Source organism: Copadichromis virginalis, linkage group LG6, assembly GCF_057382275.1.
Source record: "Copadichromis virginalis isolate Kocher_CV1m ecotype Utaka linkage group LG6, C_Virginalis_male_GT1.1, whole genome shotgun sequence".
Classification (NCBI taxonomy): domain Eukaryota; kingdom Metazoa; phylum Chordata; class Actinopteri; order Cichliformes; family Cichlidae; genus Copadichromis; species Copadichromis virginalis.
In genome coordinates this window covers 32,868,974-32,881,057 of record NC_140623.1, presented here as the reverse complement: position 1 = coordinate 32,881,057, position 12,084 = coordinate 32,868,974, and the positions used below count along the sequence as shown (strand labels likewise).

The following is a 12,084-nucleotide window of genomic DNA, read 5'->3' as shown; positions in this document are numbered from 1 at the left end:
CAAGTCAAATGACAGAAAACCCATCCAACTTGTGTGTGCGCATGTATGTGTGTGTCTGAGTGGTTTAAGCAAATCACTGTGTCCTTTCTTTTTACTCCACAGTAGTTGATGTAAATGATCCCTACATGGAAACAAACCTCATTACCTTTGTTTTCTCTTTCTCATCCAACACACAGTGCGGACGCACACACACACACACACAAACAGAAAGGAGTCACCGCTCTAAAATCTGGGTTCACAGATAGTTCTCTATATTAATGAGCTCTTTTTCAATGTTTTTGTATCTATAATTAATAGGACACAAACGATGTCTTTGCACACCCTTGGCTACAAATGAATCAGGGATTGAGTCTGACAGTAGAGCAGGAGTCCTGTCACCCACTGAGCTCTTCCTCCATCTATTCCCTTAGCCTTTCTCCCCTTTCATTCACCTCCTTTGTCCTCTGCATCTCTCTATCGCTCCGTCTCTCTTTCTCACAGTCACTCCAGTCTCTCCGCCTGGCCTCCTCCACTGACCCAGTCCTCTCTTTCTCTCTCTGAAATATTGATAGTGGACTCTCACTCACTCGCTCTGCTACCTCTCTTCATCTCTTTCTCTTTTCTCCTCATGTTCCCATTTGTGGTGAATCAGCAAACCAAACCCGCATTAAAACCCCTTTTGTGTGTGTGCGTGTGTGTTTTACATCACTGCTCACTGCAGCACACATGACGCTGCAACCAAAGGTGTGTGTTAATGAACACAAATCACACCACCCATGACAGACCCCTCTGGCGTTCCAGTCGGGGACACCCTATCACAACACTTTTTCCCCTCTCTGATCTCCAAAGACGGGTAATCACGTGCCTGTGAATATTTCACAACACTCATGGCTACTACTGACCAAGCTTTAATGGCAGCCAGCGTTAAAAACCCCAGCACAGCAGCGCATGGGATCCATGTCCACTCAGTGATCAAATGGCCCTTGGCAGCAGCAGAAGCAGAAGCAATACCAATGAAAGAAGCGGGGCACCTGTGCTGTCCTCTGGGGCATTGATCATATATGTGCGATTGTGCGTGTGAACGAGAGAGAGAGAGAGAGAGAGAGAGAGAGGAGGGGCGGAGTGCATCCTCATAGCCTATATCCATATCTTACCGTCAATCCTCCAGTTTCCCTCGTCCTCCTCCTCCTCCTCGCTCACTGCGTCTCCCGCATCCCGTCTCTCCGCGCCCTCACCCACAGTACTCTCCTCCCTTTCTCCCGCTCCGCTGCGCCCGATGCATTAAAAAAAATTTAATACTCAATGGGGAATTAGTGGAGGGCGAGACCTGCTGGGCTATACGACAGTCATTAGCGTGATTTGTCCAGCAACAACTGGGCGTCCTCCGCCTGTGATCAGTGCGAGAGGCAGGGTTTTGCTCTGCTGGACCTCACACCCTCCCTCCGTCCTGTAGAGGCTCGATGTCTTCCCGCTGTGCTGTGTGACTGTGCGTCACGTTGGTATCATAATTCCCACGGGTTTCATGCCCAGAAATGATGCGGGCTATAGGCCTTATAGCCCCGATGGATGAAGGGAGGGAAATAAACGGGCACACACGAAAACAATAATTAGGCGCAAATTAACGCACAAACCTCGACCGCTCTGAGCCCCTCCGTCGATTTCTACGGCTCGCCGAGCTCAGCTGTCGTTTGTCATTGTTGATCGTACGCCTCCGATGCCGTTCATTAGGTACATCCTTGCATTTAATGGAAAATAACGTCGACGTGATAACAGCCGCTTTGCATATCCTTGAAGAATCGTGATGGGGTGCAGCGGCACATCAGGACGGATATGGAGAAATGTCAGGCTTTAAAAAAATAGGGGGGGGGGGGGGGGGGGAAGCAAGAATCGCGTTATAAAATAATACTGGGGTTTAAGGGGGGAAGGAAAAGACAACAGCTGGACGGTCAGGAAAGATACAGTTTCCCGTTTCTGGCCTCGCCTTGCATCCGTCCGTCTCTCTTCTTCTCTCTCTCCATCCGCTGGTCCGCTTGTTGCGCGTTCTGCAATCGAGAGCGCGCAACGCGTCTGCGCTTCTGCGTGTGTGCACGTTTGTTTATGCGTGCGCGTGTGTACTTGTGCAGAGAGAGTGGCGGGGTTGGGGGGGGCTTCGGCTATATTGTCAAGGTTTGTCTGAGTGAGCAAAGCTGCTGTGTAGGCAAAAGCAACGGAATATGAAACACACAGCGGCTTGTGTTTATTCAGGCATCTGTCTCCTTTTACAGGTCCGACCAGCTCCGATGTAAGTTTAGCATTTACAGTTCTGTGACCACATCATGGTGAAAGGGGAGATGAGCTGTTTGTTAGCTACCCTGTGCTGCACAGTGCACAGACATTTGTGCAGCACTGCTAGAAAATATGACCTATTTGTCAATCTGGCTGTAATGTTAGAGCTTTGTTATAAATCATCATGTCTCTGCCTTTTCTAAAGCACATCAATCCATAGCAATCAAACCTGATGACACCTGATGATACTCTGGCTTCCTTCTCTGTCTCTGAGATGCATTTCAACCCCAGTGCTGCTGCTGTGATTACTGTGATTACTGTCATTCTGCCTTAGCTTTTTGTACTTGTATTTTAGAAGTACTGGCAGCATGTAGTTAAGGCATGGGTCACTTAGAGGATATAGAGGAAGGAAGAAAATGTCACAAAGAGAAGGAACTGTTGCAAAGGAAGATCTTGCCTGATCAATCGAAAGCTTCATCAGATTAGCCTGCATGCGCGAGGAAGTGTGCAAAGCCTGGATGTGGTCTTCATTATGTGAGAAGATGATTTACAGTCAAAGTAGCTCAATGATAGTGTAGTAAAGCCAGTTTCTCCATGATTTCACTTGACTCCTGTTGAATAGCTCTGATTGCTGCTTGTGTAGTCTGTAAAGTGCAGCTAGACTTCACAAACACTCAAAGCAAAACAGTCACTAACAAAATTATTTTAATGGCGCTGAATAATTCATTGATTTCAGATTATGCATGGTGTGTTTTGATTGGACGCACAAATTATCATTTTAAAAAAAGTGCATTACAGAGCCGTGTTGTTGAGAATGGAGAAATGGTTATAATCATCTCCAGTGTGTAATAAAACAAGCCGTAATGGCAAGACTTGGCTCAGACCAAACCTTGTCTCGACTGTATACTTGGCAGCATTCAGAGACATCAAATACAGCCAAATCAAAGCAGCTGTCAGTGTTCCTGCAGATAGTGTTATATTTCTTTTTGTTGTTTGCTGCCCACATACTGTACACTGGAGCTGTTGTAGGACCACGATCTTTGTACCACTGAAGCAAAGCCAGTCACAATAAGGTCAGCTTCACATTTCTACTGAAATATCTGCGATATTTTTTGCTGTGAAGGACAGCAGCAAGTTTTAGGCAAATCAGCAGTGTTTTTCTCCCGTTCTTGCTCTCAATCACCATGGTGATCCCCCTCCTTCCTTGTCGCCCGCTCCTCCATCCGCCTCCACACCTTCATCTCCACCTCCACCCCACCCCTTTCGCTTTTTCTTCTTCTTTTTCTTCTTTTCATCTTCCACCTTATACTTCAGTCTTCTCACAGGGTCGCTGAAGCTGCGCATGGACTTCTCCTCAAAGTCCTCTTTGTTCATGAAGTTCCTGTCAATGAGTTCTGCTGCCTCCTGCCAGTTGTGGTAGCAGTCTGTTCCAAGGCGGAGTATCTCATCCACGGCGTTAGGGATGAGGATGGAGCAGTCGGGACGCAGCACCAACACTGTGGGCACCTCCTCCACGTTAAACATAGCCTCCAGCTCCCTGCGGAAACACACACACACACTAGCATAGAGCTAATGGATTTACATTACCATCACCCACTAGCAGGTTATATACACTTCTAACTGGCTAATCTCACACACCTCCTGTAGGGGTCCTCATAGGCCAGGAACAGGCACCTTTTGGGGAGCTCTTTGAGGAAACCTTCTTGCTCTTCCTCTGACTGGTCCAAACTAGAGAGTGAAAGGGATATACTCCAGTAAAAATTACTCCCAATGTCATTTTTCTTGCGGTTCTTATTTCTTAAAGGAAATTCATACATGCATTACGCAAGTGCACATACGTGCATGCATTTTAATTTTACATTCGAGCTAGAGACAAGGTTAGTTTAATAAAGTAACAGAGGAGAAAATCTATTCCAGTGTTAGACGCTACAGTTCTAATAAACACCTATATGTGTGCCTCTGTGTGTTTTACCTAATGTACAGGAGAACCAGCTGAGCAGCACGATCCACGTAGAACTCATCTGTCAACTGTTTGTAGAAGTCAGAGAGCGTGGGCGCAAACTGCCTGCAGGTCTCACACGTAGCAGAAGCAAAGAAGAGCATCAGGATTCGGTTCTGCAGGCGCATGATGATCTCACGCTCTGTGTCCAGCTCATCTTGGTCCTTGTTGTTCTTTAACAGGACCCGGTCAATGAATAAGTCCACCATGATGAAGGGGTGCTACAAAGGGAGAAGCAAAGCTACTAATATGCTTTGGATTAATCAAGAAAGAGTAGGCACATCACCGCTAATCATGATAGCTCAAACCATGTAGCATAACACACATTAGAATATTAAAGGCTTCACAATAGCAGTAAAAAGTCTTGACATTTGGAAATATTTATCTGGGTGATTTTAATGGTTTTGCCTTGTGTTTCACTGTATGTTTCTACTCTCCCAAATCGATTACAGTAATCATATATAATCTCGCTTGCTGTTAAATCGGATAATCCTCACAGTTGCTTACCTCTAACAAATATTATCTCTCCTTGAGGCAGCAAATCCAAAAAGAAAATAGCCTTCAAAATCTAGCCTTATATTTCTTTTCACCTCTTCCTTTATCACACTAGAATCACTTCCCAGTCTGCCAGTTCGTATCGCATTCCCTCATTCGCCTTCACCTTGGTGGCAGTAGCTGCTCACTACCTCTTCTTTTGTGTCCCTGCTCTCCACCTCCCCTCATATGTCTGGGAGGGAGGGATTGAAAGACAAGGTGACAGAGGGACAAGGAACATGAAGTGCTCGCACTGATGGTGTGTGTATGTGAAAGCAGTGACTGAACAATCAAGTCTGTCTGAATAAAGAGCGAAGAAATTACAGAATGAGAGACATGCTTAAAAGAAGAAAAAGAACCTTAATGAAGTGAGCCACTGTGAGACCTTTAATATTCAGTAATTAATGGAATAGCAGAGCCGCAGGGAATATGTGCGTAGTGATAGTTTGATTTGCTCTACTGGGAACACTACAATATGGCCATGAAAGCACAGCAGTGATACAGGCACTGTTTATATTAAAAGAATAGAGAATTTAATGATTTTGGAGAGCATACAATTTACACATTTAACTATGCAATAACAAAGTGCAAACTCTGAGGAGACGTAGTTAATAAAGAATAGTAAAGACAAATAACAGTGTTATGAAAGTAAATAACACACTGACAAGACATTAATTTCAGTTACAAAACAAGCAGGCGCCAGCACCTAAATGTAGCCAAAAAATGCAATTACATGTATATTTTTAGGGGTTTTTTGCCCAAATATTATTCAAAAAAACAGTGTGGTTGAAAATAGTTGCCTGTTTACATATCCAGCAGATATCAGTCTCTGTATCTGATTAATTTAAGCCTGTTACCTGTTTTTAGCATTCACTTTTGTCTCCCCTCCCCAGTGAGAAAATATTATATCTTGACTGTTAGCTGCAGAAAGCTGGACTTTTTTCACCAGCTAATTTCTCGTCTTGTTTCTTTATCATGCTGAGCAGCACATGTACATTCCACTGATTATTAGCTCAGAAAACAGCTGCCTGATGCTGCTGGAAATGGAGCTGATATGTCTTGAATTACTTTGCCAGAAGAATTATATTGTCAGTAGAAAGGGTAAAGAAGAGGGAAGAAAGTCTGTAGAGTTGCACAGCTGGAGTAGCCAGTATACACGTGAGTCCTCTCTTGCTATACACAGTAATTTGATCCTAAGTCAATAAGAAGGTATTGATATGTAGAGCTTTAGATTGGAATCCTGGGGATCGATACTCACACATTTAGTCAGGATTGGTTTGTACATGTTTGTGTTTTCTGAATAAAAACAGTGGCATCTCTTGTGGTAGTGAATATCACCAACTGAATAGTAGCAACAAAATATAAAGAAAAGAAAAAACACCATCAACATATACAGTAGGTATCCACAACAACAGATGAGCAGTAATAGTAGATGTTAGTTTCAAACAGTCTGCTTTATAGCGTACATCTGCTCTCTGCTTGTTTTGGGGGTTTTTAAGAAAAGGAAATTTGTTTTCATCTTATGCAACATTAAAGTGAGTCTCAAAATGGTTAATAAAAAGAAGCGCAACAGATTATTCTTGTTCTAGGAAATGAAGGCTATTCCACTCAGGAAATTAACAAAAAAACAAAACAAAACTGTATTGTTCCCTACAATGGCGTGCACCAACCTAACCCTACAAAGAAGATCCCAAGCTGGTTCTAACTTGATTAGAAAGAGAAGCTGGAAGCCAGAGTGCAAAACTGTGCAAGACAACAACTGCATCAGAGTCTTTGACTTGAGAAAAAACACCTCACAGAGCCAGATTGTGCTGGTTTGTAAAACGATTAGTGCACACAGTATGAAAATCTATCTATCTATCTATCTATCTATCTATCTATCTATCTATCTATCTATCTATCTATCTATCTATCTATCTATCTATCTATCTATCTATCTATCTATCTATCTATCTATCTATCTATCTATCTATCTATCTATCTATCTATCTATATATGGCACACCAAGAAAAACTGGTAAAATAAACTTAAACTCAAAAACAAAGACTGATGGTTGTTGAAAAAACAGTTCCCGGTTATTATTCATCCATCCATCCATCTTCTCACTGGTATCCAAATTCAGGGTCATGAGGGGGCTGTAGCCAGTCCCAGCTATAACAGGGTACACCCTGGACAGGTCAGCAATTTATTGCACAGCTAACGCATAGAGACAGGCAACCATCCACACTCACAGGGAATTTAGATTCACAAATTAACCTAAACCCACTCATGTCTTTGGAGTGTTGGAGAAAGCCAGACCACCCAAACACAGAGAGAGCATGCAAGCTCTACATAAATTCATATTCATAAATTCCTGATTATGAATTAAAGCAGTTAATCTTGATAACATTTCTGATCAATTTTCTGGAACAGCAGATAAAAATTTCTTTCTAAAACAAAAATATTTCTCCTAAATGTCTGAGTGATAACATACAGAATATATTATATGATATATGTTTTCCTCATCTTATCCTCCAGGTATTGTTATCTCCCTCATTTCTCTTGGTATCCCATGCTCCATCTTTCTCCTCTTCATTTCCATCTTTTCCCTTCCCCCATAACTTCCACCATCTCTTTTTGCGTTTGTCGTCCTCTGTCTTGTACTTGAGCCTCCTCACAGGGTCAGTGGCACTGCGCAAGTTAAGGTTGTCAAACTCCTCGTTGAGCATGAAGCTCCTTTCAACAAGCTCGGCCGATTCCTGCCAGTTTTGGAAACAGTCACAGCCGAAACGACAGATGTCCCGCACAGCGTTTGGAGAGAGGACAGAGCCGTCGGGACGCAGGACCACTATTGTTGGTACATCCTTCACTTTAAACATGGTCTGCAGTTCCCTGAAAAACAGAAATAGACTGGCATGAAAATATACTCTAATTTTGTACAAAGAGTGATGTGGTCCTCCAGACTAGGTGCACTGACAAACAGCTTAAATATATGCACATATATTTAAACACTCACTTCCTGTATGGGTCCTCAAAGGCCAGAAACAGAACCTTTTTGTGCAGCTCTTTGAGGAATTTTTCCTGTTTCTCCTCTGATTGGTCCAAACTAGAGAGAGAAATCTGGAAATCTCAAAACTGATCAAATAGATATATTTATGTAACTGCATATGTATAAGACAGATATATAGATTAAAAAAGATGTGGGAACCTGATGTAGATGAGTGCGAGCAGTTTCGGGTATTCGATGTATGCTGGATCTTTCAGTCTCTTAAAGAAGTCGTTCAGAACAGGCACAAACTCCAGGCACTTTTCACATTCAGCAGATGCAAAGAACAGCATGACGATGCGATTTTCGAGAATCCCCATGATCTCACGCTCAGTGTTGAGTTCGTCTTGGTCCCAGTTGTTCTCGATGAGAACTCGGTTTAGGAAAAGGTCAACCATGATGAAAGACAGGAATGTAAAAGGATAAAGGCCCTCTGTGGAAACAAGGAGGGTTAGATGAAGTTTTATGTACATACGTTCAACAATATGCATGTGTGGTGGCTTGTACAGCACAGTCCTGAAATAATGACTTTTTTTTTTTCCTATCTGTTGCATCCATAAATGTTTCATTTTGCAAACTGTGATTGAGGCTGACATTAGTGTGAAACCCCTGAGACCCTGTGTAGTCACAGGGCATTGAATTTCAGGTTTTCAGTACTTCACTCTGCTCAATAAAGTGTTTTATACTTTGTAGACGTCACTGTTTTGTGCAGTAAAATGAACCCATTGTCCACACTTGAGGACACACTTTTCATAGGTAATGTTTTGTTTTTAGACCTGTCAGGTCCGACTGATCCCAAATAGCTACGAGAAATAGAAAATCCATCCAAAACAAGAGCTGAGGTCTCAGGATGTTAAATCTGAAATATTTTAGTGTCTTGTGAATTTCAACAAATATGCACGACAAAATAAGCAAGAATCAAGTTTGGAGTGTCTGTGACATTTTGGGTGCACTTACAGGTGAATCCGGAGCATTGCTACTGCCCACGCAAAACAAAAAACAGTCAAAACAAGTTTGACAGATTAGTTGTGCTCATGTTGGATTCCATCAGCATCAAAGAATAATTAGGAACATCTGCTTCAGGGCCTTTAAAGCTTAAAAAATGCTAGAACCATTTTTCAAAATGTCACTGCTTTGGTGTTTTAGAGGTACAATCTGTAGACAGTGGTTACATCTATCCTGAACAAATTACTTTTGTTTACACAAAAAGTTTTTTGATTTTTTTTTTTTTTCGAGGGGGGGAATTTCAAACAAAGCATGAGCTGAGTCACTATTGCTGTCATGGTCCTGGGCCATGTTGGCCCAGTGTTCTTAGTTTTCTTGTATGTTTGTATTTTGTTCCTTGCTTAGGCCATGTTTTCTGAGTTGCCCTGTTGTGTTGTTCCCTAAGTGTTTTCCCTTCATGGCTTTTACCCCCTGTGTGCCCCTCTGTGTATCTGTGAGCCCTCGTCTCTCCTTATGTTTTATTCCATGTTTCCCCTGCCCATTATGTCTAAGTTCTCCCCGTGCTCTCTCTTCCCCCTGTGTGCCCTCTATGTATTTATGAGCCCTCGTCTCCCTTTGTGGTTGTTTCATGTTTTCCCAGCCCGTTATGTCTGTGTTTTCCCCGTGCTCTCTCTCCTCCGGTCTGAACCTCTGTGCACTTCCTGTTTACTTTGTGACTCTCACGCCCGTACATGTCATGTTCAGTTCACCCCGCCCTGTCTCGTTATGATTATCAGTGTCACCTGTGTTCCCCGTGTGTTCCCACTTTCCTCGTTAACCCTCTGTGTATTTCTGTCTGCGTCTCCCTCTGTTCAGCGTGACGTCGTCCCTCATGTTGTGTGGATCTCCCTGTGCCTTCCTGCGAATGTTAGTTTACTTTTCCCCAGTTAGTTCTGTATTTCCTGTATTCTGCTGTGCCAGCATTAAAGCTGTGTTCTTTAAGTTCATCCCCGTGTCTGTGAGTTTTGCATTTGGGTCCTCCTCCTGCTTGCCACACAGCGATCCATGACAGTTGCATCCTACTGTGACCGAACAGCAAATGGTAATTTACATGAAAATAATGAATGATTACCCCACACTGGTGTATAAAAAATTGATCCAGAGGGACCGATATCACATTTTGTTCTTAATCGTGACGATTTAGCGGAAGGAAAGCAGCAGTTCCAATTATTTTGTCAAAAATTATTTCAGTTTGGCCAGTTATTAGGATGCCACCATTACGAACCAGCAGGCCAGGTCCCTAAATTGGGAGTAATTGTTTGATAAATGCTGGTTCCTTTTAAAGGAGCAAATTTTACGATTTATAAAAAAAATTTAAAAAAGGAAACTTCCTGTTGTCCCATTGAAACACGGTAATTTGACAAACTGACAATACAACAGCCCAGCTAGAACGAGTTAGTCAGTATGAATAAAGCTTTTATGAAATGGTGTTTTCCAAGAGACAACTTATGGTTCAGAACAAACAAAAAAAAGACCCATAAGAGATAAATTTCAGATATAGAAATACAGTTCAGGCCAAAAAGCTAAGAAATATGCTTTATCTGTCTTGCCCAGCCTGTATTTCTGTTGCAGAAGTTGCTGCTGGCTGTGAATTGACAGCGATAACCTCACAAATTAGATTTGGCTCTGTGGCTTTGAGCTGTGCCAGATCTATTTGAGACTACCATTCTGCACTGAAACGTCCGAGGCTAATGTAGGAGAAATACATCTGAAATTGAGCAGCACTGGACCTTACCTGGAAAAAAAAGAGGATTTACTGTAAGGCTTAGAAAGGTCAAAACTTAAATCTTACATTTGGAAAAGTTATTTCACAATAATCTGCTTCACTTTTCGAAGATGATCAATAGCTCCTGATATACACTAGCAAGACTGCCGTGTCTTGCTAGAAGCTAATTTAATAGGCCATCAATCTTTGTACGTGCAGTGGCAGCTAAATATACACAAGTAATTTACCTCACCTTGAAACTCCTCGGCTCTCACAAAAAAAAAACATAGAGGGAATCCAGATTTTCTCCTGTCTTTCAAGACATTATATTGTTTCATATGCCTTTTCCCCCCTCTTCCCTTAAATCCTGTGAAGCTTGTTATTTTAGTGGCACCTTTCACTGTGTCTTCACCCCTTTCTCTGTAATTTGTTCACCCTGCACTCTGTGGTCCTCGAAGGGAGATTACAGATAGCTGGAGGTGTGGCAGTGCTGTAATTGAGGGGCAGAGGATGTGTGTGTATGTGAGTGTGCCCTAAAACACCAGCTAAACACTAGAAATCTTATTACTTAAAGACAAGAAGGGAGCGAGTAAAGGAGGGATGGAAAAAGAAGACAAATTGGATTGCAAAGGTAGGATGGGCTTGTTTCAATCTTCCCTTCGCAGCTTAATTTTCTGGCTCGAGTCTGATATCACCCATTAAGCCATCAAAGCATAATACTGATTCTTTTGTATCCTGTTTTTAAGGCTGATTTAACAGGCAGGGTGCAGAATTAACTGAGAGAGTGAATAGTTTTGAGCCTGGTTCCGGTGAACTCCAAGCTGTGCTGTAGGAAAGTGCTTAGCGAGCTGCAGAGGCACTTGCAGAAAGTACCCGGGTTAATCTCAGGGAGAGGGTTGAGGTAAATATAGAGAGAGAGGGAGAGAGCCCTAATAGGATTAGTCTGAGTCACACAGACATGCGTCACTGCACATGAATGCACAAAAACACGCACACATGCATACGCTCCTTTGAATAATACATGCTTTGGATATGTGACCAAATGCACACAACACATGCTGAAGCTTTTTTTTTTTTTTTTTTAGGTGAGCCTAGAAGCATGGCTGTACTGTACAGGTGTCGATGTAAGTCAGTTATGCTTCTCTTATCATGAACTGTAATGTTTGAGTGCAAGAGATCTCAGACCGATCTCAGACGTGGTGAAAGCATCATCTAAGAAATTAGTATACCTGAGGTTATCCATGAAGTCGGTCTGGCAGTTGGTGGAAATGGCCCTCTGGCAGTGTGTTTGAGTGTGATTGCAAGTGATATCAAAGTGGATGTACACTGTTACAGTGGTGGATGCTGATTTTTAGCCAAACATTCAAGTAAAGAGGTGAGGATATGTTGAGGTAATCTATGTGAGTCAAAAGCTCAGACTTCAGAATGCTCCAAGCACTCATATTACAACAAATCGTTCCTAAAATTGGCTCCATTTGATGTAAATAAAGGGGGATAACCCTAATATGGTCACAGCAGCTACAGCTCCCACCACCTGTTCAAGTCTTTTGATTGCAAGAGGCTGCCAATCAAACAAATATTTGCTTAAAAGAA

General features: G+C 42.5%; 3 protein-coding genes across 7 annotated transcripts in view; all 3 read right to left on the bottom strand.

Moving 5' to 3' along the window:
• Positions 1-2,034, bottom strand: part of adgrl1b (adhesion G protein-coupled receptor L1b) — a 30,485-nt gene extending 28,451 nt beyond the window's left edge. For all 5 annotated transcript variants that reach the window (XM_085459946.1, XM_085459947.1, XM_085459950.1 and 2 more), the window contains exon 1: positions 1,134-2,034. The gene's annotated coding sequence lies outside the window, so the exon portion shown is untranslated. The remainder of the gene's footprint in view (positions 1-1,133) is intronic.
• Positions 2,035-3,336: 1,302 nt separating this feature from the next.
• Positions 3,337-4,452, bottom strand: LOC146708178 (nucleoredoxin-like protein 1). Its single transcript, XM_085460927.1, has 3 exons — positions 4,217-4,452; positions 3,883-3,972; positions 3,337-3,781 (listed from the first exon to the last, which is right to left on the bottom strand). Exons 1-3 carry the CDS (start codon positions 4,450-4,452, stop codon positions 3,424-3,426), a joined length of 684 nt encoding a protein of 227 aa, XP_085317053.1. The 3' UTR covers positions 3,337-3,423.
• Positions 4,453-7,278: 2,826 nt separating this feature from the next.
• On the bottom strand, positions 7,279-10,829 carry LOC146708177 (nucleoredoxin-like protein 1). Its single transcript, XM_085460926.1, has 4 exons — positions 10,745-10,829; positions 7,965-8,235; positions 7,773-7,862; positions 7,279-7,648 (listed from the first exon to the last, which is right to left on the bottom strand). Exons 1-4 carry the CDS (start codon positions 10,827-10,829, stop codon positions 7,279-7,281), a joined length of 816 nt encoding a protein of 271 aa, XP_085317052.1.
• Between the last annotated feature and the right edge of the window lie 1,255 nt (positions 10,830-12,084).